Source organism: Hypomesus transpacificus, chromosome 2, assembly GCF_021917145.1.
Source record: "Hypomesus transpacificus isolate Combined female chromosome 2, fHypTra1, whole genome shotgun sequence".
Classification (NCBI taxonomy): Eukaryota; Metazoa; Chordata; class Actinopteri; order Osmeriformes; family Osmeridae; genus Hypomesus; species Hypomesus transpacificus.
In genome coordinates, this window is record NC_061061.1 from 2,931,897 (window position 1) to 2,957,842 (window position 25,946).

At 43.7% G+C, this 25,946-nt stretch overlaps 5 protein-coding genes across 21 annotated transcripts in view; 1 reads left to right on the forward strand and 4 right to left on the reverse strand.

Moving 5' to 3' along the window:
- Nucleotides 1-8,517, reverse strand: part of LOC124472933 (titin-like) — a 36,423-nt gene extending 27,906 nt beyond the window's left edge. For 7 of the 16 annotated variants that reach the window (XM_047028137.1, XM_047028119.1, XM_047028110.1 and 4 more), the window contains exon 1: nucleotides 7,787-8,515. In XM_047028137.1, the coding sequence (XP_046884093.1) occupies nucleotides 7,787-7,925 (139 nt within the window). In that variant the 5' untranslated portion in view covers nucleotides 7,926-8,515. Of the gene's footprint in view, nucleotides 1-4,163; nucleotides 4,324-7,786 lie in introns of those variants that run through there. The other 9 variants (XM_047028177.1, XM_047028169.1, XM_047028193.1 and 6 more) reach the window with 5 other exon arrangements.
- Nucleotides 8,518-10,090: 1,573 nt separating this feature from the next.
- On the forward strand, nucleotides 10,091-13,783 carry LOC124473015 (potassium channel subfamily K member 5-like). The gene is made up of 5 exons (XM_047028234.1): nucleotides 10,091-10,554; nucleotides 11,274-11,385; nucleotides 11,603-11,769; nucleotides 11,948-12,116; nucleotides 12,650-13,783. The coding sequence occupies exons 1-5, from the start codon at nucleotides 10,366-10,368 to the stop codon at nucleotides 13,375-13,377; spliced, it is 1,365 nt and encodes a 454-aa protein (XP_046884190.1). The 5' UTR covers nucleotides 10,091-10,365; the 3' UTR covers nucleotides 13,378-13,783.
- On the reverse strand, nucleotides 13,577-17,258 carry LOC124473030 (serum paraoxonase/arylesterase 2-like). 2 transcript variants are annotated; one of them, XM_047028268.1, is made up of 9 exons: nucleotides 17,018-17,258; nucleotides 16,866-16,936; nucleotides 16,516-16,571; nucleotides 16,172-16,334; nucleotides 15,571-15,706; nucleotides 15,277-15,477; nucleotides 15,077-15,158; nucleotides 14,761-14,892; nucleotides 13,577-14,017 (listed from the first exon to the last, which is right to left on the reverse strand). In XM_047028268.1, exons 1-9 carry the CDS (start codon nucleotides 17,089-17,091, stop codon nucleotides 13,856-13,858), a joined length of 1,077 nt encoding a protein of 358 aa, XP_046884224.1. In that variant the 5' UTR covers nucleotides 17,092-17,258; the 3' UTR covers nucleotides 13,577-13,855. The 2 variants fall into 2 exon arrangements, with proteins under 2 accessions (XP_046884224.1, XP_046884215.1); XM_047028259.1 differs by having other exon boundaries at nucleotides 15,277-15,706.
- A 13-nt stretch (nucleotides 17,259-17,271) lies between these two features.
- On the reverse strand, nucleotides 17,272-20,193 carry LOC124473042 (serum paraoxonase/arylesterase 2-like). Its single transcript, XM_047028281.1, has 9 exons — nucleotides 19,853-20,193; nucleotides 19,507-19,577; nucleotides 19,252-19,307; nucleotides 18,975-19,137; nucleotides 18,754-18,880; nucleotides 18,441-18,641; nucleotides 18,264-18,345; nucleotides 17,826-17,954; nucleotides 17,272-17,740 (listed from the first exon to the last, which is right to left on the reverse strand). The coding sequence occupies exons 1-9, from the start codon at nucleotides 19,927-19,929 to the stop codon at nucleotides 17,579-17,581; spliced, it is 1,068 nt and encodes a 355-aa protein (XP_046884237.1). The 5' UTR covers nucleotides 19,930-20,193; the 3' UTR covers nucleotides 17,272-17,578.
- A 692-nt stretch (nucleotides 20,194-20,885) lies between these two features.
- Nucleotides 20,886-25,754, reverse strand: LOC124473024 (casein kinase II subunit alpha-like). Its single transcript, XM_047028246.1, has 15 exons — nucleotides 25,649-25,754; nucleotides 24,756-24,845; nucleotides 24,336-24,412; nucleotides 23,914-24,043; nucleotides 23,673-23,784; nucleotides 23,443-23,544; nucleotides 23,302-23,352; nucleotides 23,118-23,177; nucleotides 22,800-22,883; nucleotides 22,571-22,681; nucleotides 22,364-22,465; nucleotides 22,123-22,223; nucleotides 21,864-22,012; nucleotides 21,451-21,540; nucleotides 20,886-21,324 (listed from the first exon to the last, which is right to left on the reverse strand). Exons 4-15 carry the CDS (start codon nucleotides 24,012-24,014, stop codon nucleotides 21,209-21,211), a joined length of 1,179 nt encoding a protein of 392 aa, XP_046884202.1. The 5' UTR covers nucleotides 24,015-24,043; nucleotides 24,336-24,412; nucleotides 24,756-24,845; nucleotides 25,649-25,754; the 3' UTR covers nucleotides 20,886-21,208.
- Nucleotides 25,755-25,946: the final 192 nt, after the last annotated feature.

Sequence of the window (25,946 nt, forward strand, 5' to 3'; positions counted from 1 at the left end):
CCCCCCTGCCACCCCTATAGACCAGTTTCATGGGTCACCACACACGTGCACGCGCCCCCCCCCCCACACACACACACACACGTGCGTGTTCACACACACACACACAAAGTACGCCTCAGTGCTCTGGGGCTCCTCTGGGTCTTTTAATGCACCGTCATCTCAACGCCGACTGTCAGGAAGCAGACAAGCCGCTAATGGACCAGCTGAGCTTGTGTCTGCTGCCTCCTCCATTTTGTGCTGGCGGTCTAACATCTCAAGCTCGGACCAGCTGAGCAGCGCTGACCTGCCACCGTGACTGATTAAGACAGCGAGCCGACTGACGGCTCCCCCCCCCCTCCAAATGGGGGGGGGGGGGGGGGGAGAGAGACAGAGAGAGACAGACAGAAAAAGAGAGAAAGAAAAAGAGAGAGAAACAGAGAGAGAAAAATAGAGAGAAAGAGAGAAAAAGAAGATAAACAAGCGTTGCCGGTAAACACACCAGGAAGCAGTTTCCCTGTTGTAACCACACCCAGCAGCAGCTGAACAGAGAAGAGTCCCCAAAAAGTAGAGATGTCACAGACATCAGAAAAACAAACAAGCCACCCCGATACGCTTCTCGCTATGCGGTACTACCAAAGCACCCCGCTGAATCGTAAGCGAAGCCTCCTCGTGGGTGACCGTCTCATTAGCAGTGATTGACTGCTGCGCGACGCCCTCCAGGAAACAGCGTGCTCGCTGGGGCTGCGGGATCAGGTGCAGGCCAGATGCCGCTTCACTCGAGAGACCGAGACGGGGAGGAGAATGAGGCCAAAGGCACACAGGAAATGCACCTCAGAAGTGTTTACTTCTCAGGGTTGGTCAGGGCCCATGCCAGTCCACTTATACATCAGCCTACCTGATAATGTGTGTGTGTGTGGTGTGTGTGGTGTGTGTTCCCTGAGGTAGGTCGTTCTGACGGCATGCCAGTGCGTGTCAGCATGCGTGTTGCGATGGTTGGGCAGAGGAAGACAGAGCTGGCATGGGGGGAGCTATAAATAGCGATGGGTTGCAAAGATGCTGTGGACTCATTAATTGCCTTTACACACACTAGATGATGTCTATTTCTGTTCAGTCGCGCGCGCACACACACACACACACACACACACACACGAAAGCCGTACGAGTGTCCCAGAACATGTACGGGGCCGATCACGCGCACGTAACTCGACGCGGTTTCACCTTTTAGGAAATTGTAGATTAAACAGATGCTTCCTGGGTGCTGAGAGTGAAGTTGGGGATTTAGAAAGGAGTTCCCCATGAATTAGGTCTCTTGCGAGATTATCTCTCTCTCTTCTCTCCTCCTCTCCCTCTCTGTGTGCGAGGGAAGCCGGCAGCATCGCGATCAGCCGTGCTGATTCATGCTTTATTCTAAGTCACACCTACTTGGCCTCGTCAACAGAAACATGCTGAGCGCCAGAATGTCAGTTCACGGACCACAGGGTCGCTCAGGGCCAGGACAGAGGCACAGCCACACGCGTCTTTGCAAACAGCCCTGAGTCATAAGCCCTCCTCCGCGGGCCCTCTACCCGCAGCTCCCTCGGTCTGCTGTGCCGTCCAGAGCACGGCTACGAGCGTGGCTCCAAACACAAGTGCCCTCGACGAGAGGACTCCCGCTGAAGAGGGGAAAATCCTCCACTTCTCCATCGACCACAGAGAAGCCTACCAGCCCATATGCGCCGCGGAGCGTCAGTGAAAAATGAATGACGACTGCTTCGAAACATAGGCAAGAAGCTTATATTGCCTTTGTGCGATCAGCGTAGTTCGAAAATGAATGAATCTGAACTGAAGTGGGTACGGCTCACGTAAACGCACAGACACAGACAAGTGTCCTGGTCGTGAGTGAAAGCCTCAATTATCCAAGACAAGGTTTCAAGCTGATCAATATGGGCAGATGGCAGTTCTGGTGTTGTAACCTGAACTGTCGAGGGATGGTAATGGAACACGCTGATTGATTGACTGTGGTTGGCTTGGGAGCAGTCCTAAATCCATTTCCACCAGAACCTCAGCCCAAGCCAATTGATCGCACAGCTTTTTCTGTCTACTGGCATACGCTAATGTGGAGCAGAGTATCTGATAACATTGGTAATTATCCATTTTTGTAACTCGATATCATGAACCTGACAGAACAAAACATGTACCGCACACAGTTGCATTTCCTAAGGTCCTGTTCAGAGAGAAAATTGCATTTCAAAATCTGGTATTTTCTGTCTACTGGCGTACACTAATGGGGATGAGAAAATCTGAGAACATTGGATGGGATCCATTCTTGTAGCTCGATATCATGAACCAGACAAAGAACCAATACATGCACTGCACATAGCTGCATTAGCCGTTTGGTGAGGTCCAATTCAGATGAACGGTTCAATTTGAAATCTGTCCTGAAGTATTTCCATAAATCTGTGCCTGAGCTTTATGAACCATTAAAGACTCTTACAGCAGATCAATGCACCCTGCTCTCCCTCCCCACAAGAAAGAGCAATTAACTTCCTTTAAGAGGACGGCATTTCCCATTTGCACTCGTCAACACAACACAACAACGTAGCGAGGACGCTAATGCAGCATAACTCCCAAAAGAGGATTAACACCAGCTCCAGGGGCCCTCGTCGACCTCGCCCTCGTAGGACCGTGCCAACAACATCCTCCAACATCATCCCAGCAGCTCATTGGTGGAGGAAAGCCCGGGTGGGCTCTTCCTGATGGATAGGCCACGCCCCTCACCCCTCACCCGTCACATGCTCTGGGGTTGAGCCCCTCTCTCGTTGACGATCGAGATGAGATCTCGTCATCTCAAAAACTCTCCCTCTCCACTCTCTAATGCGCTCCCTCGCTCCCTCCCTCCCTTCCACGTCATGTTTTCAGCCCTTCATAAAAGATTATCTTCCTATATATATCCACTGCCAGTATCAATGGACTCCCATCTTAGTGGATGAGCCCCATGCCAGTATGGGAGGGGAAAGCACACACCCAGGCCACCCTCCAGCAAAGATGGATTTGTTCTCAACGTATCCCCCTCCTCTCTAAGCTCAGGCGCAAGTCAACTGGAAGGAACGGGAAAAAGAGCAAATAAAAGTGGTTTGGTAGCTTTTAGGGAGACCGGGGGGAAAATGCTTGGGAAAAAGATGGCTTTGCACTAGCTCAGAGAGAGCAGGGTTGGTGTGTCCACTTAGTTTAGAGAAGCAAAAGACCCTACGTAGAGGTCAGATGACATACAGCACAGGTCTGCTGCTGAACGGGAGAAGGCTAACGTGCTCACGCACACCTGGAGGAGCTTGGCTAAGCAGGATAATGCATCAGGCTCTTTTTAACAACTAGTTACATCTCAATGACAACACCAAAGCCTTTTATTTTTATTTTCGTTAAATCATAAAGCTACATATATCCTATATAATAGAAACACATTCAATATATGAAAAAAAATCTAGCGCTAAATCTGCAGAAGAGAAATGAGACTTCACCTCGAGGGGTTATAAAAAGCTGATTATTCCGAGTCTCGCAACGGCCACTGATCATCATGGGATCCTTTCTGGGAAAGCACTCAAAGTGCACTCAAAGTGTTGGCAAGTACAATTATCAAAGTTCCAATTTTACTCCTGAAGAAGACATTTTATTTGGTTTGTATAATCAGAAATTCATGGTAAAATCGACTTCCTATCCAAAGTGGCTTACAACGGTCACCCCTATATCACAGGACACGAGTGCTCTGCTGAAGTGCTATCAGCCAATTTAAATGCCCTAGCGTGCGCAGCTCATCCTTATCCCCCATTCATTCTTTTTTCGTAAATAAGTCGCGCACATGTTTTCAGAGTGAGACTCGCTAATACATGCAGCGCTCAACCACACAGTGTTTTTTTTAATATTTTTCATTGTCTTGAAGAAATATGTTGGTGTTGGCAACAACAACAAAAAACACACAACATAGAAAACAGCACATTACATCAAACACAACACGCGGTTTTGTGTTCCTGCAGGAAAATGAGTCCAAAACACAGATGTATTGACGATTGCATTTGATCGTTTCGTGTGGTCTAGTCTGCCCCTCGGAATTAAATAATGGACCACTCAATGTATAAAAAAATGGCGCCGAATGTTTAAAACAAATAAATATCAACTTCAACAAGACAAAATACATACTTAATTGTGCTTACCTATATCACAATTATCATCAATGGAGAATTATGAATCCCAATATCCAACTCAATCTATTATTCCGTACATTCAATGGAGAAACAATGTTGCAGATCGACACATGCTTTGCTTTGTTGTTCTTTAGGTGTTCGATGCTCGTAAAGGGGTGGAGTCATTCAGAGAGCGGACGAGTTAGTTGGCCGCATGCACCAATTACACGGATCGGATAAGCCCTCTAAGCCAATCGGAAAAGTCGGAGAAGACATTCAATGTGCGTTGAGGAATGGAGTAGCCTCCTGATCCAGTTCTAGATCAAATGTTCCGATTAATACATGGCCATATATTACTCACTAGCGATGTGGAAAGCATGCCACAATTATCCTCACAATTACCTTTCTCAAATGGGTGGCCGAGAATGAAGGCTCACGGATAACGTGGCAATATGTGGTAACTTTGCAACTGGGCTGGGCGGTCAAATAGGAACGAAGGCTGATACAAATCAACTTTCTAATTATGTTTTGTAATCGACAAAGTTATTTCCTTTTGAAGTTCATCGATTTCCCGCTCCCACAGAGAAGCAGTGAAAAGGTATTTAATCTAGCCTCAATTAATCAGCCCCAAATAATTTCATTTGTGGCCCAATCCATTACACTTCAAATCTGCAGCATGCGGTGCCCAGGGTCTCATGCTGCTGCTACCAGAGAGTACGTTCCAAAAACAGTAGGGAAGCAACAGGGGTGCAAATGGCTCCTTAACCCCTTTCAGACAACGCCCTAGTGCTTTCCTACACACAGCCAGAGATAGGCACGTCCCTTAACTCCTCACTCTGGTGTATGGGAGATACTGATTGACACATTGGAATAGCTATCGGGTCCAGCCATTCCACACAAGGGTCCCGTTCGAGAGTACAATGGTCTCACCCAAGGAGGTGTCGCGCTCATTTTTATTCCCCTCAACCCCACCACTAACACACACACAGCACTACCAAGCTGTCTTTAGGGGGGGGGGACGGCACAGTCCCCGCCCATCTGCCTGACCCCATTAGTGCCATACGGCTCATGGAAGAAGAAGCCGGGGTAGGGGTCTGGGGGGGCGGGGGGAGTTGGGGGGTGGGGGGGCTCGGGGTTCATTATTCTCCAAGAAACATGGGGGGCTCCTTAGCATCACCTTTGTCTCGTGACCAAGTTCACGGGCGAGACATCGTCAAAGTTTAAAATCCAACAGAAGCTCCACAATGACCAGTGCCCTTCCAAAGGTTTCTTATGCCATTTCTGAATAAATATATATATGTATTTTTTTTTTTAATGATCATTTAACCCCCAAAACCTTTGGAAACAGAACTTTGCTAAACTGTTCCCTCAACGCACAAAGTAACAAGGGGCCCAGTCAAACACGCAGATGGAATGTGTATAGGTGAACTAGGTGGCTGGGAGCTTTTTGTTGTCCCCCCTGATGGAGAAGGGGACTAGTCGGAACCACCCTCCCTCCATACTCCAGTTGCCTAGGAACCCCTCCCTCGCCTGGTCTCCCAGTCCCTGATGCAGGGAGCAGGTGTTGAGCTCCACCTCTGTGAGGGAGGAGCCACACCACTAAAAGACACACGGTCCCCAAGAGACAGCGAGACCACAACCCCACACTCAGACAGCACAACAGACGGGACGCCCGCTCGCGTCAAGAAAGTCAACCCTCTCGCACGACTGACATGCTTAGGTGTGCCTCCTCTCTCTCACCCTCTCCCCCTCTCTCCCTCTCCCTCTCCCTCTCTGGCAGATCCGCAAACGCAAACCACCACTGCACTCCAGCCGAACACATGGAGTGCGTTTGTTTTGCTCGTCTTTATCCCTCCCTGCCTCCGTCTCTGATTATATAACCCCCCACTTCCCCACCCCTCCCTCCACCTGAATCCTGTGCCTTTTCTTGCTCATGCTCCACGCCCGTGTTGTATCTGGGCAGATGTACAGTATCACGCCTCGTTCTCCCTGCCAAGGCATGTCTTATGTAAAACAACATGTGCCGCCATGAACATGCAGTATGAATGCAACACTGCTGCGTATGACCGCGGGCAAGTTTTAGGGAGGGGGGGGGCTTTATTTGTGCCGAGGGTCTAAGCTCTAAAGAGCACTGGTGGGTTAGATGTTGGGGCTGCATTAATATTCATAGCACACCATTATGGTTTAAAGTATTTATGAACCAGGAATGTTTTATGTTTCTTCCATTATGTGGGTCTATGTGGGTCCTCCCCTCTTACTCCCAAGTTTGGGTCCTTCCATTCAAAGACACTCTGGTTGTATGTAAGATGTCTCCATTATTCCTAACATCTTATCTCCTTGCTCCCTTCTCTAAATACTCTCTGTTGCAATGAGAATGAGGCGAGAAATAGAAAGTATGCACCGCTGCTACACAACGGCAGGTGCGAATTGCAGTGTTATACTTGACTGTGACTATGCTGGTAATTAGCACGAATAGAAAGTCTGGGACTGAATCGAGACGGCCCTCTTCACGAATCTTGCTCCAACCCTTTTACATCCACAATGTAGGCTGCATATCTATTTCTGCTCTTGTCCCATGTCAATCCTGAAATCTGAGGGGACGTAATCAGCATGTGGAATCCTTGGGTGTGTACCGCCACCTGGTGGTCAAATGGAGCATTGTCGTCATCCATGGGGTATAATCCTGGATTACAAACAGGGTGGTCTTCTGGGGACTCTGAAATAATGAGCCGTCAGAACTACGATGCAGAATAACTTAAATCTTCAAATAGGTTCGCTTTGATAGGGAGAGAAAGAAACAGTATGGGACAGAAAGAAAAGAGAAAAAGAAAGAAAAGGAGAGAAAAATAGTAAGGAAGGAGGGGTAGAGCGGGAGAGATGGGTGGAGAGGGAGAGCAAGAAGGGAACCCCGCCTCGTTGGTTCTACTCCTCTATGCAGCAGTGCACACTGGGATAGCGAGTGTTTAGGAGAGATAAAGGTCATTTTCCGTCACGAGGCCTCCGATAGATGTGCCACTCCTCCTCGTTTTGGCAGTGCGAGTTTCCCAGTGTGGGTGCACCAGAAAACCACAACCAATCACACAGCGGCTGTATAGAGTAGTCAATAACATGGCATGCTGTCCTCAAATGCAAACCGTGTAAAGAGTCATGTTTCTTCTCATTCCTGGTCTTTCCCTCATGCTGTCTGTGAGCTTCACATCTCATTGGCTATGACCCAAACAACTGCTGTTATAGGTCCCTCCTAGTCTGAGAGACAGTCACATGGGATAACAGACTAGGCTTGACTCTCTATGGGATCAGCATGTTGTGAGTGAGAGCAGGGCTTTGACTGCTAGACACTCTAGCTGGCCCATGCCCCGAGATACCAAGCGAACCTGAAAACATTCAGGACAGAACTGAATGTCTATGATCTGGAGGCCAGAGGAGAGACAGAGTCATTCAACTTTGACTCTGGAGAATGCTGACATCCAGTATCTCCTTCGAGTCTTTTCATATGCATAACATTCAGAGGAAAACAAAAAAAAAGCACACCCACTCAGGATAGACAGCTATGCTTGGAATCTTCACTGCTATACAGAGGAACGTCACATTACACAGCAGCACAACAAATACAGTTTTCTTTGAGCTTAGACGTAACAACATGACATACTCACCAAATGTCCACACAGGAAGGCATCGCAGATTGAAAAGGCCATCCGAGCCATGATTGAGGCACACCAACCAGATCCAGGGAGGAGAGAAAGTCAGATAATTAATCAGGTCAAATATGAACTTGGTCAATAATATCACCATTAAATTGTTAATCCTTTGTTGAAATGATTTGTGCAGTTAGTCATGAGCCAGAAGTAATGCGTGAGGCCATAACAGATGGTGACTGGGAACAGTAGCACAACACTGTTTAGTGCAAGGCCAGGCTAATACACGATCAGCAGTCACACTCACACATACATACAACAAAATTACTTCTATTACAAAAATCCAAAGTTAAGGTGATTTTTCCATAGGTCACGAGCAACGCTCGTGAGAAGGATTGGAGGGCTCGAAAAGCACCTGAACATACGTGAACACGCAACAAAAGTCGTGTTCTATAAGAATGACGTATAGTCTACCTGAAAAGTGCCATAAAGACAGGTTCAATAAACAGTAAGCGTTCGATTGAGAAATGTCCAACATCCACCCAACTATTTAATTCACAATAAAAAATCGCCTGGACAGAAACGTCTACGCCATTCAGCTTAACTACCAATTTCGTTTTTTCAGTAATTACAGCAACCGACATACGAATGTCCCTGTTGCAGTTTGACATAATAAATGGGAGCACAGCGCACGTTGAACTTCGAACGAACTGTTACTGAGGAAAATAAATAACACGACTGTTGCACCAAAGATAGGAAATAATTGTGAAATGTAACAGCAATTAATGTTACCTGAGATTTGTGTCCTGTACAAGTGTCAAACGGCATAACTCCGGTGGTTCCTGACACAAGTTGAAGCGTATTGATCTGAGGTTTCCAGTGACGCTTGTATCGCAATGACGAAGCACTTCAGCGCAGCAAAGGGTGGGGATGCCCCTGCGGACTAGGTGCTCAAAATCCAAAATCCTCCCCCGAAAGCTCAGAGAATTATTATGCCTGCATGCTTCCAGGAGAAACTGTAGATAGAGCGGGAGAATAACAGCAAGGCTGGAATTCTTGAATACACCGAAGTCTTTTCTGTCTTCCTCGTTACTGGGTTAATGTTTACCTGACTTCTTTGATAGCAGGTGTATGAATCACGTTTGGAATCACGTTTGGTCAAAGAAAGCTTTGTTCTTCGTGCCAGTCTAAACTCGCTGGCATCTGTTCTGGTATTCCCCACTGTTGGAACATTAACCCGAATCTTAACAGAACATGCTGCTTCTTCATATTTTAGACTGCTTGCACTGGTATTATAACAATAGCCCATAAAAAGTATCTCAAACGAAATTGCATGAAAGGCCATGGGCTATGTCCCTGCTGTCTCTTATGAGTAACAGCATCGCTCTGGCCTGGCTGAGCCCACAGCTGGAGGGAACATGAACGATGATGTCAGAGCATCTGTCTGTGTAGAATTACTTAAAACCAAGTGGCTTGTTTCCAAGCATCCCCCAAAAAACAGCAGGACATTACATGTGACCTGACTCCAAAATAAATCTATCATTGGGAACAATTTTCCACATACCAACCCCTCTTTTTCAGGACATATTGTCTTGTGTCTTAAAGGTTTTACCAGTGAGTCTATAGCTACACGATTAGCATGCAATCATTGAGCTATTTGCCCAGGAGCATACAGGCCTAACACATCACAGTTCACACCCAGTTGAATGGGACAACCTCTTTCCCACTATCATGTTGAGCAGAAAAGATACACCCAATGTGTAGATTAGCTTCACTCAGCTGGCCAGCCCAAACACACACAGTCACACACACAGATAAAAGCAACCGTCGCAACGCCAACGCACATTTACACACACATGGAAACACCAACACACATTTACATGCAAACAGCAATACACACATTCACACACACACACTCACACATTAAAGCACAAAAAACACAAGAGTACTTTTGTCAGCATCAAAGGACCTCCATTTCTGTGAATTCCCTGGGGACATAGTGACATATTCATTCATTTGAGCAGCATGTCATTCAGTGGGAGCAGCAAAGGAATGAAACTTACTTAAAGGTTCATGAAAGTGAAGAATTTAATAGGTTATAAAGTAAACAAGTAAATGTAAACACATTTACAAATATATTTAAATTCATCAAGTGATGCAATTTTAACTATATACATACATATAAATAAATACGTATTTACTGTATCAATATATAGTTCAAATTGTATGAGCTATTTAAAGAGACCTAATTTGAACGTTTTCCTTAAAAACGTTTTGAGACCGATATGGTGTTACCTATAAAAAGTTACCTGACGTGAAGCCTATCCTTAGCGTGTCCCTACAATGATTTCAGTTGAGATGGGTACTTCACCTCAAGAGTAAAAATGTGTACCCTTTTAAATGTAACCCAAGCATTTCAATAGCAACCATCACTTGTGCCTGAAGATTGATCCCACAGGACCAGGAAGGAAAAAGTTAGAATGTTGGCACGCAAGCTTTGTTTTCCGTTGAGTTGAAGAACTGTGCTGTCTTGAGAGAACTCGTCGGACTGGTGTGAATTCTAGTGTGAAAAAGATGTTTTGATTTTAGATGTTGCAATGGCTGATGACAAAGGACCCTTTCTCACGTCTTGTATCATTTTTTACCTATCGATTGGAGCAGCCCTGTTTCAAATACTGGAGCAACCGAATTGGAAATTGGCCACGTTGGAATACAAGAACGAGAAGGACAGAATTCTTAACACATATCGGTGCTTACAAAAAGAAGACTTGGACGAAATTTTGAGGGTAACTGTCCATTCCACATCATTAATGTCTTGTTGTGACAGTTTCACTGTTGCTTATCTGGCAATGTGTTCCAGCGACAATCGAAATTGAATATGGTCTCGCAGTATAACTAAACGACGGTTTCCTGTTATGGTTGTTCTCATAAAACAAATTCCAAGGCTTCCCGTAGAACCCTGAGGATAATGTGCCTTCTTTGGGTTGATCAGGTTGTATGAAAAGTGGGTGAAAAGATACAACAGCAGAAGTATTCACATACTGAACATGAATTGAGTAGCCATTAAGCATTTACTTCTCTAAAAATACAAGTAAGGGCATGCTGTATCCTTCCAAAACCAGTTTGGTTGGTCACAGTATGGAATGGTAAAAAAAGAAAAACAAGGGTTAGATCGGTTCAAGCAAGGTATTGGCCCTTTGAAAATGATTTCTAAACGTCTTGAATTCGAATTCAAATTCAAATTAAAATCTCAATCTTAGTCTTACAAGTTAAACATGTAATTTCAGTTTGATAGAACACAACTAACAGGAAGTGAGACAGTTTTCCACATGCCCAGGCAGTCATAGTTTGAGTGGTTGTGGGGTGTGTACACTTACAGAGCACTAAAGGGAAACTGTAGATGTATATTTTAAAATAGGGTGTGTTTTCTTCAAACTCAGGTGCGAGATCATAATAATAAAGTAACTCAAAAGAAAACCCAACTCATCCAAACTCTTCTATATAGGTTGTGTCCCAAGCTGCTGGACAAGGTGTGACCCTCACTGGGGAAAAGAACTACGAGAACTGGGACTGGGGCAACTCTGTCATCTTTGCTGCCACCATCATCACAACCATAGGTGGGTAATTTCCATGAAATGGTCTTTGAAATCGATCTTCTCGTGTCAATATTGTAGGGAATCTGCGTTCAGGAATCATTTCATCCTCTCAAACATTGGATAAATGGATGTGTGTGTAAAATACATGACAATGATTTCCCATACTGACGCTATGAGTGTTTGTATTGAATGACCGTCAAGGCATTGATGAAGTTTGCCGTCACATTTCTGGTTGCAGGTTATGGAAATGTGGCTCCCAAGACGGCGGGTGGCCGTGTGTTCTGCATCCTGTACGGTCTCTTTGGTATCCCTCTGTGTCTCACCTGGATCAGTGAGCTGGGCTCCTTCTTCGGATACCGAGCCAAGCGCCTGAGCCAGGTTCTGATCCGTAAAGGCCAGAGCGTGGTAAGAAGGCCAGGAATTGTATTTGGAGGGGAATCAGAATGCCTGTGAATAAGTACATTGTATTGTACGGTTTGTCATTTCCCCTGGTATGAATTATTTGTTTAAATCTCAATCAAAACGTTAACATTATTCAGATGTTGTATTGTTGTCTCAGATTTCTTTCATTCATCTTTTACAGAAAATGGTTCAGATTACATGCACAATGGTTTTCCTTCTCTGGGGACTTCTGTTTCATCTGGTGCTCCCCCCACTGGTCTTCAGGAGCTTCGAGGGCTGGACCTACCTGGAGGGGCTGTACTTCTCCTTTATCACCCTCACCACTGTCGGCTTTGGGGACTACGTCGCAGGTATGCAATTTTACAGATTGAATGAAATCAAATGTCCATTTCTAATGGAATGGAATTGGATGAAATGGAATGAGCAGATTCCACTAGCATTGAGTCGAGAACCCGTTTCCACGTCCGTTGGAGCTACGGTTCATGAGAAGATTTTTGTGGTTTTGGAATTATTTTCATTGTACAGAAATATCCAAGATGGTGGCCGTTATGGGTTTTTGAGGCTTTTTTGTTCCCCATGAAAAATAAGGCAGGTGTACCAATTTTCAGGCATTTTGGGCTTATGGGCCGAAGGGAAAACACGTGGCCTGTGGGCTCATGTGGGCCATGGGTGGTGTGGTCGTTACTTTCTCATAGCCTGTAGTATCAATGTGCCAAATTCGAACACATTTCAAGTGTGAGATCTTGAGTTATTGGGCACTTGAGAGCTACTAGAATAATTATTATAATAAAACCAACAATTCCAATAGGATTCCTTGTGACGGACAAATGCTAATAATGATGACATTATTAAAATATGATGCATGTCCCTCTTCCTTAACCAGGTGTCAATCCAAGCATTGACTACCCAAGGCTATACCGGGTGGGTGTGGAGTTATGGATGTACATGGGTCTGGCCTGGCTCTCTCTGTTCTTTAGCTGGAATGTCCATATGGTAGTGGAGGTCCACAAGGTCTTTAAGAAGAGGAGGCAGAGACACAGGCTCCCTCCGGACCAACGGCACCACCCCGAAAAGGACAAACAAATCACCCCCCTACAACGGCCCATGGCCATCGACATCTTTAACTTCCTGTCTGAGAGGGAAGCGGAGGACTACAGCACGGTCATCAAGAAGATTGGCGTTGTGGCCAGGAAGAAGGTGATTCCGGAGGAGGTGTTGGGGCGCTCCAAGAGCTGTAGTGACCTCCTGGAGATCTGCACCCTGGAACACTCCCCTCGGCAGAGACGCCGCTTCAGCATCGGTGAACCCGTATTCGTCCGGCCCCCAGAGTCCTTTGCGATGGCGCAGGAGGAGGAGCCGTTGCTTCCTCAGGAGGACGACAGCGATCCGGCGCCCCAGGAGAAACTTCTGGATAAGGTCACCACAGGTGAGGCACAAGAGGGTGGCCGTGTAGACGACCCGAACGAGACCCCCTGTCCTGGCAACTCTCGACACACCTCCAGCACCAGCACAGAAGAGAGTGTCCTGCACCCTAGGGGCGGCTCTACCAGGTTTACCATATCCAAGGTAGTGATGGGAGATGGGAGAAAGGACAATGACGAGAACGGGTGACGCTAGTCATGATCCCGAATGACACAGGAAAGTTTCCGTTTCATATTTTGTGCGTCAAAACAATTTTTGACAAAAAAACGGCAGCTTTGGTACCTCGATAAGCACACACCTGACGGGTATTCAGCAGTTAACCGTTGCAAAGAAACAATGAGCCTCCTATTGAGTTGGCTGTGTTCTTAGAGCTCTCCAAGCTTATTTTCTCTTTAAATTGTTTTAATGACACAATTGGAGGATTCTAAAAGTAAGTTGCACTACATCGTTTACATTTTCATATACACTGTTCTCAAACTGTTCGTTTGATTCTACAGAAGTCTTATCTACTACTGTATGAATTCAATGCTTTGTTATAACAAATGTAATGTTTCCAAACCATAAAAAACAATGGTATGTCTTTTTAATATGTCAATTTTCTCAGCGTTATAACAATTATGGCAACATTACATGGTTGTCAAACTGCTTCATCAAGTTTGAAGGGGCACTACTTCAGGTCACAGCAGAGTGCTTTGTGGTAGACCGTCCCAATGAGAAGCTTCCCTCCATAGGGGGCTGCTACGGAGGATCCCATGATCACATGTCCATCGTCAGCGTAAACTTGGGTCACTGTCGGCTTCTCAGAGAGAATATTCTGAATCCGAATGACCTGCAGGAAATATGAACAGAACAAAATACAATAAATACCCTGATATACAGTAATGCAGGTGGAAGGATTATTGATGCCTGCATAGTGGGTAATGTAAAAAATGTATTGAGCTTATATGGAGATATGAAAATATCTGATGGTAGTGAAGTTGTGAGAACTTCTCGCCATCCATGTTTTAAAAGCGGTATTGATACATCCTTCTGATTCATGAGGGACAATAATTAATTAATCAATCATTGAAGGGCACTGTATCTTTGTGATTTTTTATTTTCTTTCCGTAGATACGTTTTAAAAGGTTTTTCACACTTCATTGTGTGGATTGTCAATTGTTCCGTAAGTGCAAATCCAAAGGTGCTCTGAAGGGACATTCTTTCTCTCAGCAATTTAAGTTTGAAACCCAGAAGTTTACGGTTGGGTATAAAAGGGAAGGCAGACCATTGTTCTTTTCTTTTATGACTGATGCTTGTTCTGCCAAGAGGTCCCTCCAGATGTACATTTTCTTTGTCCCTTCAGAGGCCTTGACTATGACGTATTTCCGTCCCCGTCTAAACTTTATCTTATTATAGCACAGTCAGACAGGAAACAAGCATCTACTTTATAACCTGTTTGCCTCAACATCTGTGCTTAATGTAACCTCATGTTGGCCATTCTAATAAACCCATATTCAACGGGTATTCGCACCAGGTCAGAGTAGAGATATACACTGACCTCAGATCCAGGTCAGAGGAGAGATATACACTGACCTCAGATCCAGGTGGATCTTCAAGGTCCACAGTATTTTTGAGCTTTGCTCCATTCGGGTGACAGCCCAGCCATAAATCACCCATGTCGTAATCCACCTCAATGTTGTCACAGAGGGACCCCACAGCTACAGACTGTAAAATACATCCGAAAAAGTGAGTGAAATACAGCTCTTTAATGGATAATAATCATTGGCCCAATTTCACAGACATGGATTAAGCCGAGTCCTAAAGCAAGAGAAAAATTCAAGTAAGATCTCCATTGAAACTGTTTTTAATCTAGGACTGTAATAATATAATCCATAATCTAATAAATTACCTTTATATAAACCAAGCCTTCTCCTCTGCGCCTCTCAAAAACCTCAATTTCATGGTCCAAAATATCTGATACATATAGATACCTAAAACAAATAAGCATATACATTTTGTTTTTGCACACTATTGGGAAGGAGCTGAATACATTTACAAAAAATGAAACAAGTTACATCTAATAAAATGTTTACCAAAACAAAAAGGAACCTCTTATCTGGTGAAATGTTGATGCCATTTGCAGACAGAAAGCCATCCCTAACTACTTTGACCTCTTGAGGACTGTAATAAATGACATTACACCATGGCAGGCCGAGGATAACAGTCAACATGTGTAACAGTTCGTTGGGAAAAGAGTGATCATTTGTAGCATAGAAGCTCTCTGGTCCCACAGCAACTATGTCATTTACACTGAAAGAGAGGAAAAATGAAGGGGAAACAAAGTATTTAGTCAAACAAAAACAAAACACCTCTCGATTATGGGCCATAAGAGATTTGACATACCTATGAAGAAGGTCATGCCTAATTGTTTTCAGGTGCACAATTGCATTTTCTTCCTCAACAAACCGAAAGATATCTACCTGGCTGTCACCAATCACCTGAGTAGGGTGATTGACGACAAACAGCAACACAGATTTATCTGTAAAAACAAAATATTGACACTTAAATGTCTGCTCGCTAGGCTTTTCCCTGGTGTCTGGAAGAGGTACAGCTCTGAATTCATTTATTCCATGATACATGGAAACTGGAGTTTAATATAAGTGATTTGGAGAGACAACAGCAAAATGAGAGAGTACAGATAAGGATTTCCCACAGGTTCTGGTTTGGTGTGTACAATATAGTACATACCTCCGCATGACCATATGTATTCATGCTACATTAGGTTTGCTACTCAATTTCATATTATTCTGTGTAGTGACCAAGTAATTCTATGAACCCAAAAACCCTACACACTCCAATATAATCTGATCAAGAATGTGGAGATTTAGGGCAACGTCTAATTTGTAATCTACAGAATTGCTGTGCTGCGTTCTCCCCTTTGAGTTTGGTTGTCTTCGCTTCAAAATCACCAACATCTTTATTGTAATTATTGTACGTGTGTTACCGGTTTCATCAGTGAAAATGCTGATGCCGTGGGGGTTGAAGGAGTCACTGTCCAGATCTCCTTTGATTTGCAGCTCCACAGGGGTCAGTCTGGGATCTAGCAAGTCCAGGGTGTAGATCTTTCCTGGCCCTTCCGATTGTGGCAAACCAGGATAGTTCAGACCCTGGGTGGAAAGGATTGGACACGTGAGGCAACGGCAGCAGTGGATTTTGCACAAATGTAAAACTGGAAAATCACCATGCTACAACTAATTCATGTTTAAAGATGTATGCTTGTGAACACATGAACAATTAACATTGTTTACTACTAGCTTTCACCCAGGCAGATCCATGGGAATGACTTACTGTGCTTATGATAGCCAGTCCATCTCGGAGAATACTGAGGTCTTCTGAACCATAGTCTATACAATGAGAGCAGATCCCACATTACCAAATATACACTAAAAACCCTGCAGATTTGTAGGCTGTCTGAAGCCAAATATGATGTTCCCTTTTGACATGTGGCATTCATTACTATCTTAATTGCTTGGACTTTTGACTCCATATTTTGCAACTCATAACAGCACACCCTAATTTTGAAATGTACTATAAATATTACATACCATCTGAACATGACAACAGTAGTCTTACTCACCTCAGTTACAAAAGTGAACTGTTTTCAACATTCATTCTATTTGTACCAAATATGTACATACCAATATGCTTCAACAGTTGACAATTGGGAAGGTGTTTTAGTGGAATTTCTCTTGAGTAAAGGCTAATTTCCCTGCAAAGGAAACCAACACAATATAATTCTGAAGTAAAAGGTGATAACGTGTGACACGTAAACATGTGAAACGTAACTTACATCAGTTTAAGAATACGTTGTCCAATTATTACTGCAAAAGCAGCAACACAAACTGCCACCAACAGCCGATTCATAGCTGTGAAGACTTCCAAGCAACCCCTGGTCAAAGATTACGCGAGGTAAACAGGAGGCGTGGCTTCTATTTATAAAGTTCATGGTTGCTGAAACTGCAGTTGCAGAGTTGAGCCAAAGTAGACGCCGTTTCACCAAACACCACTGCTTTTAAAATGACTGTACTGAGAAGGTAACACGGCAAGGATTTATTAATTTATTATCTATTATCAGTTTCACATTGAGCAGAAATTTGTTTCACATTCAAGTTCCAGAAGCCTTCCAATAACCAATTAAAAAAAAAACTACGTTCAAAATTTTTGTTATCAATGTGCATGAGGCACTTAGTGTACTGTGGGGTCAGACATTGTATCAGTACCAGGTATTTCCCCTAAGAAGGCTTTGAGAGAAGGGCAGTGTAATAAAAAGGAGGCATTTCAGTTGTTGTTCTAAACATAGTCCTGTTAGATGCATTTCTTCTCTGTTGAGTCTTCTGGCTACTTCTACGGGCTAATCCAGGTCACAGCAGAGTGCTTTGTGGTAGACCGTCCCGATGAGAAGCTTCCCTCCATAGGGGGCTGCTACGGAGGATCCCATGATCACATGTCCATCGTCAGCGTAAACCTGGGTCACTATTGGCTTCTCCGAGTGAATGTTCTGGATTCTTATCACCTGTGCAACATTTTTAAATGTAACATTAAGGTAATGTGATGTTAAAAACATGCTGCAGTTGTAGGTGACGGGTCTGTGCACCAACCTCTGATCCAGGAGGGTTTTCTGTTGTGTTCAGAAAGAACCTCCAAGCGTTGGGGTGGCAACCCAACCACAGATCACCAGTTTCTGGGTCAACCTCCACATTGTCGCATAGGGAGCCAACAGCTACAGTCTAGTGGCATAAAATGATGACAAGTCTTTACATGGTGTCCAGAGATGCGATTCTAAAGCTGATTTCCGACTGTTCACTTCATCATGCATTTACATTTAGCAAACGCTCTTATCCAGAGCGACTTACAGTAAGTACAGGGACATTCCCCCCGAGGCAAGTAGGGTGCAGGTAGGGTCCTTGCCCAAGGACACAACATAATTTGACTTGGCGGGGAATCCGGCCACCTTCTGATTACTAGACCGACACCCTCACCGCTCAGCCATCTGACTAATGCAATGACTACACAGTTCCTGTTTTTCCTACATTTACCTTCACAGGGACCAAAGCATTGCTTTCCAGTTTTTCCAAAACATGCACATTGTGGTCCATTAGATCTACAACATAAATGTGTCTGCAAAAAAAAAAAGTGTTTCACATTAACAACATCACAAACCTTAATTGTATTATATTCCACAGAGCCAAGCTCGAGAAATACAGTGGACCTACTTTTTGTCTGGTGAAATGTTGATGCCATTGGCTGAGTAATATCCATCTGCCACCACAGTGACCTGGTCAGGACTGTAGTAAACCACATTACACCAGGGCTGGTCAAGCAAAGGCTCCAGCTGTCTCCAAATGGAATCCGTAAAATAGCGGTCATTGGTGGCATAGAAGCTCTCCACTCCCACAGCAATAATGTCATTTACGCTGAAAGAACAATCGATAGATTTCATGTAAATGTTGTAATTTTGTGGTCAAACTGGTTAGTCAATACCTGTGAAATGTGTGTGTGTGTGGGGTGGTGGTGGTACCTTTCTACCTGTGGAGAAGGTCATGCTTGATGGTTTTCACATGCACAATGGAATTCTCCTCTTCAACAAACCGGAAGATCTCCACTTGGCTTTTAGACTGCGGGTGGTTGACAACAAATATGTATACCGTGTCATCTGAAAAGTGAATGAGAAATTGGGTTTACACAATTGTCTGGATTAAACAGATATTCTAAACAAGAATACGCTCCAATCACATTTTGTTTTCTACCATCGTAGAGTAACGTGCTGATTCCATGTGGGTTGAAGGAGTCGAAATCGAAGCTTCTGTCCATACGCAGCTCCACTGGTTTGATCCGAGAGTCCTGCAGATCAAGACTGTATATCTTCCCTGGGCCATCTGAGTAAGATGGCATTCCAGGATACTTCAGTCCCTGGTAATTCAATAAAAGTTCGATATTTAGCTAGACTTACTGGGAAGTAATACAAATACTAACATCTACGGTACAACCAAAATGATCCAAAAAGACTAAAACTCTGAAACTCACAGTGCTAATGATGGCAAGTCCATTTGGAAGTATTGTGATGTCCTCTGATCCATACTCTATTAGAACAGTCATTGCTGAATTACAGTTCACAAGAGGTGTATGGGTAGACTTAAGGTGTTCTATTTATACATTATTTGCGTTCTTGTCCCACAGTGCAGTCACGATTTTATATTTCAATTGCAAAAGAAGCTTTCAGTTATTTTGATCTCATTCCACCCATTAACCGCATAGTCTGTGGCTTTGTGCATTTCTTACCAAGGCTTTTGATTGGACGACAATTTGGGAGGTGTTTTTGGATTAGATCTCTGGAAGCGAGACATCTTTTTCTGCAACACGATTAAAGATTGATAATACCCATGCGTTAAAACGGCAAAACTCCATAGCAATGCTATATGCAATGTGCACGAAAGTATTGCACACTGCTTGCAAGAAGACGTGCTCTGACTAGTCTTTGCAGTCAACAAATGACGTAGACGTAAAAAACCTAGCGTGTAACTCAAGTGACACAAACTCAGTGCATGAAATCACAAACAAGTTTAATTTAAGTATCTAACGGTTGGCATGGTAACCAATTTGCTAAGGAAATAGGACCAATACAAACCTCAGATTGATCATTCTTTCTCCCAAAAAAATCGCTAAGGCTGCTATAACAAGCGATATGATGACCAATTTCCCCATGTTGATAATCTTGAGTAACGAACTCAAGAGTGAAAAAAGGAAACGCGAATCTGTTCACGATCTGTGATCACTCGTTTTATGCTCCAGTTGAGGCCGGCATTTATTCCTGCGTCATCCAAATATGATTACCCAGTTCCCTCAACAGCTGTTCAAAAGAGTTGAAAAGATTGGGTGTACCAATGGAATGCGTGCCCTTTGTAAAGACGGCACAGGTTATTTCCGGAGACACCCTTGCACCAGTTATTGGATCATTTTTGGCCCCTTCTAGAACATTTTGTGCGTTCAGTCATGGTCCTGTTCCATATTCATTGATTCATATCCAGATGCTTTGATACAATACTAGCATTGTCGTGTTGAGATATTAAAGGAAAGTAGACATTAACATGAAAAAGTATACACATGCAATATTATTTTTTGCCTTTGTTATCGATTAAAATCCCCTTTGAAAAACGTAAATCTGGTGACTGAAAACACAGACATGCAAGGAAGGGATAACAAAAAGACAACATGCACTACTAAACGGATAATACCTGTTTAAATCATTTATTTCTGAAGTTGTTTTGCAAGTGATAAGACTCCTCCCAACATAAAAACAAAAAGTTACAAAATTGTATATGTAATCAAAACCATGTGTAAGAGACTTCATAAAAAACAAACACGAACACACACATACTGAAGTGAAAGTAACACAAAATTGGCAAACTATTGACCCTGTTATAATCAGCATTGGGTGCATGCAACCTGACAGTAACTGTAGAATATCTACAAAAGTCCAATCCAAGAATGATAGTTTCTAACAACTTCAAACACCAATAACTCCTGCACATAAGTGGTAGTGTGTGTGCAACCTTCCAAGAACTACATCAGAATCTGGTCTTCTTATTCGAAGTTGTGTAAAGGTTCACAGTGAAATACAACAGCAGGATCCCCCAACAAACTGGTTCAAGCAAGACTGATTATTTGGGACATACAAAATAAATTTTATTATCCATTCTCTTCTTCATGTCTACATTGTATTAGAATTTCTAGACACTGGCATTGTGAAATAACACAACCATATTGATTCTAATAATCCTGACAGGTGTGACTATACATTTCTGTCAAGTTCAGATCCCAAAATATAACTGAACATGAAAAGCAATTCCATTCTTTTTTTTTTTTGTGTTATTCTCAACATAATAAAAAGGAGACCCATGGGCCTGGCCTTCACTGAGAACTAGCTAGGCTGGATATGGGCGCACACAAACACAGGCGAGGAGGGTGCCATGAGGAGGTCGCTTCAGGGCTGGGCCCCAGTGGAGGCTGGGACTTGTGTAGCCAAAGTGTTGGGGGCAGAGATGACGGGGGATCCAGCTATGTTCGCCATTGGCTGTGCGGAAGACATCGAGGTGATGCCTGAACAAAAAGGGACAAAAAAAGAAAAGAAGGATCATCGTCAAAACCCCCCGTGTGTTCATTCGGAACGCCGCCATTGCCGAGTGGGAGTTTAGACGCCGGCCGTGCTGCGTTGGGGGACTTTACCTGCCATCATACTTGAGGAGCTGACCGGTGTGGAGGTGGCAGCCATTCCTCCAGGAGTGGTCCCTCTTCCCTGATCCTTGACGATGGGGTCTGCCAAGAGACAAGAGGCACTCTTTCAAAAGGTTTCTACCACTTTCTTTTTTCCTCTACAAGTTTGTCCTGGTCTTTCTTGAGGGTTGTGGTTGGTTTAAGTGCGTGTGGGAAAGCCCTCTGTGACGATGCTTTTAAAAAGGGCTACACAAATAATATTTGATTTACCTCAGGATCTCTCTTTTTTTTTTTTTCTTTATTCTGTCTGATGTATATGTAGAGACAGAGATGTAGAGACATAGAGAGAGAGACAGACAGAGAGAGAGAGACAGAGAGGGAGAGACAGACAGACAGAGAGAAAGAGGTGGAAGGGTCTGACTTACAGAAGTATGCGTGATCCATGGCCTCTCTGGCAGTGAGGCGGGCTTGGTGGTCGTAACGCAGAAGCTTGTCCAGGAAGTCCAAGGCCTCAGTGCTCACCAGGTGCTGGTTCTCACTGTGCACAAACCTCTCCCACCTCTTGCGGGAGTGTCTGTAACCAGACGTTAAAACAAGGAAGGTTCATTGTAGCTTTGCATACTGGTTAGATTTCAAGGGCTCTTTCATTGTGTGCCATTTGAACCATTTCCAAAGGATTCCTACCTGCCCAGAATGTCATTGAAACGAGGGTCTAGTTCGATGTTGTACTTGTCAATGTAATCATACAGATCCTCTGTCCCAAGAACTTTAGCAATCCGCACAAGCTGTGAACACGTTTCAAATACGGTTACAGGGAGGACCAAAACTAAAACTGAGAAGGGGAGCAACATAAAAAATGGTCTTTTATCTGGGCGACTGAGTACAGCGTGTTTCACATTGAACGGGTCACAAACGCAGCTCCTACCTGGTCGTAGTTATCGTGGCCATGGAAGAAGGGTTCCTTCCTGAAGATCATGCTGGCCAACATACACCCCAAGCTCCACATGTCCAGGCTGTAGTCATACATCTGCCCCAAGACACACATTAAGAAACGCCCGTTGAGACTACATTCCACCAAGCGATTTGAGGTGGATGAATCGGCATTAAAACGCAACGGGAGAGGGGAGCTCACCTGGTAGTCTACCAGCAGCTCAGGGCCTTTGAAGTACCTGGAGGCTACTCTCACGTTGTACTCCTGGTTTGGGTGATAGAACTCAGCCAAGCCCCAGTCGATCAGACGAAGCTACGGGAGAGAAGACAGAGCAGTGCGTGTTGGTGGCGTTTTCTCCCCCTGCAGCTGCTTTGGACGGGATTTAAGTACGGGCTATAGCGTGAAATTTGCGAGAGGGGAAGTGCTGTACCTTTCTGTGTTCGTGGTCTATCATTACATTGTGTGGCTTGACATCTCTATGCATGATCCCCATACTGTGGCAGTAATCCAGGGCCTATGAGGGGTAAACATTTTTGGGATGAAGGACAGGTGAAGAAAATTGAGGAAATGCTAGCACTGCGGTGAAGTAAAAGTCCAGTGAACATCAATCACGCTATTTATTGCTGCACGGCAGTTTGGCCTGTTTACCGTCGTCACGGTGCAGCGTTGTTGACAAAGAATTTAAACGACTGAAAGTTGGCAGTGTTCTAATAACGTGAGTCATTAACCACCAGCATGAGGTTCTTACCTTCAGGATTTCATACATGTAGAACCGGATGTCAAAGTCTGATAAGGTTTGATACAATTGCTGGATAAACAAAGAGATGAGAATCAAATGTTAACACTTAATGGCTGGGCGGTGGACATGGTATAACATAATCATGTTTAAAGGGGGGGTAAAAAGTGAATACACTTTTACACCATATACTCACCTTGAAGTCTGTGTTGTTTACGTGTTCGAAAACCAGTGCGGGAGTGCGCGACTGAAAATGGAGGAAAGAGCATGAGAGAGGAGATGCCTTCAATCATTCATAACGGTAGCTACAAATGGAGGGATCGGAGAAGCGACTTACCACAGGATCCTTGACAATGTCTAAAAGGGAGATGATGTTGGGACCACCCCTCAGGTTTTCCAGAATCTTGATTTCTCTCTTGATTTTCTTCTTTTTAACAGGCTAAACAAACACGACGTTCAAGTGTCAAATACACTGGTATGTTATAGAAGCCACGAACGATGATGCCTCAGCACTAAGTAAGATTCTCCTTCAATGGGACAAACTAAATAGTATTTCTACATCCATACCTTAAGTATTTTGACGACAACCTTCTCATTGTTGGTTATGTTGATGGCTTCAAACACTTCACTGTATTTGCCTCTGCCCAGTTTTCGCACCAGTTGGTAGTCATCTTGATTCCTGATAAATCAACAGAAGAGATAAGTAAGATCACCCAGTCTTTTTTTTTTTTTTTTTTTTTTTTAAGAAAAGAACATGTGCAAGTCATATTAAAATGAAAGAAAACAACTAACTGCCATTGTCACATACCCCCATTCAACCACGTGGGACTCATAGTCCCAGTACTCCCGGGGCCTCTGTGTGTTTACATCAGGGTAAACTCGAGAGCGGCTTGGAACCGGGCCTGACATAGTCTACAAAAGGATCTTTTCTGGATCACCTGGGGAGGATCACAAAAGAAACATTCACATCTAAAAGAGAGCCTAGAAGCATGCAGTCACTACTAGATGCTTACGGCTCTGTTAACATCCACTAGGGGTTCTGCTGAAATATTGACTCATATTAAAATAGTTGTGCCATATACATTTACCAGGCTTAATTCCCAAATGTTACATTTTAATCAAATCTTTGCTCTGTACTCATATCAATATATATTATTCATTCATTACTGCCAGCAGTGATTCTCGACTAGTCATTTTTCCCTCAGCACAGCAGTGGCAGAATCACTATACCTTGGAGTTTTGCTCCAAGCTGCTGATGACAGGTGGGGTATAACAAGAACGGATGAGATGCCTTTATGGTTGAGAAACTAGAAGACATAAAACAGAAAAAAGAACTTCAAAAGACCTTGTAGGAGAAATACAGTACACTCTATGGACATTGAGCTGGGATTTAGTCTCAAAAGCATATTTGATTCTTTGAGTGTCTTGTATTTCCACATCAGAAACACTTGCAGGTAATGGCCGGAATAAATAACATGTGTTTTGTCAACTAAATTAAGGTGAGATATTTAAAATTCAGATCTGTCCATCCTCTATTTTCAGGAGTGACCTTAATATTACTCGTTAGCCTCAATGTTTTACAATATAGCAGTCACATAGTGGGCAAATCATTATAAAAGGGGATGATATTGAAGGAGTAATTTAACAAACCTGAATGTTGAGGAGGACATCCAACCAGTCTAATCCGGGGGCACTGGGCTCAGTAGAGTCATCACTAGAATCAACACCACGATAAAAAGCCTGTTGAAAATAGTAATTCGAGAACATGGATCAACACTTCACACTAGCAGCAAACAGTCTATGATATTTTTTTTAGATCTTTATCGCTTCTACGTGTTGCAATAGCCACATTATTGGATATGCATCGTGAAGGCTATGACCGTGTAACTTGTGGTGTGTAACAAACGTTAGGCTGATAAGATTGCGAGGCCAGTTGGCCAATGGTCAAACCTCTTAAGTAGATACCTAATGACTGTTAGCTTCCAAGCTACATTATTCTTGGAACTTAAGCTTGCTACTAACTGGTTACTCGCGACGGTAATAAGTCGCTAGCACGCACGAAAAATGGCCTGGTCCGGTACGCAAGCAAATCAGGCAGCTGCCTTTGCTATCAGATAGCCATAGCGTGCTAGCTAACACCGCACCAAAGCCGGTGAGCGAGTAAACTTAAACGTGACCACGAAGGTGTACTACAAAAGCAGATATTTTTGTCGGCGTCAAAAAATATACATTTGAACAAGCTAAGCATAGCGAAAGAGAAAGGTAGCCTCGAATATTTATTTCAAACACCATAGAAAAGTGATTGTAATGGCCTGGACTCAGTGAAAAGCTAACCTATCTCGCTCGCATATAGGTTAGCTAGCTGGCTTGCGAGACAACTGACAACGCCTTGAAAAACATTTGCTAGTTAAATACTACGTTAATGATTGAGTTGTTACACAGATTTATTTCACGATTCAAGCATTTTTCCTATATTCAATTCGATCACAACAGTGCAGTTTCAGATCATGTACATTTCACGTGAATAGTCAAAATTATATTACCTCTCAACGTTGTTAGGTTGTCAATATGGCGGTGCATGAAATCAGGGGCTTAGCAGTGGTATGAAGTTCCATTCCTGCAGGGGGCGCGCTTCGTTCTTCTTCTTCTTCTTAGGATATCAAAGACCCACTGTTCCCCCACGAACTCTTTGCTACCACCAACAGGAATGTACAGGCTTTGGAATTCAATTGAGAAAACTGCATTTAACAACGATGATACTAATGTGCCAGATTACTTTTGATTACTTTTTGAAACACCTTACTTAACTAGCCATGGCAGTTAGCCCAGGTGGCTACCAGT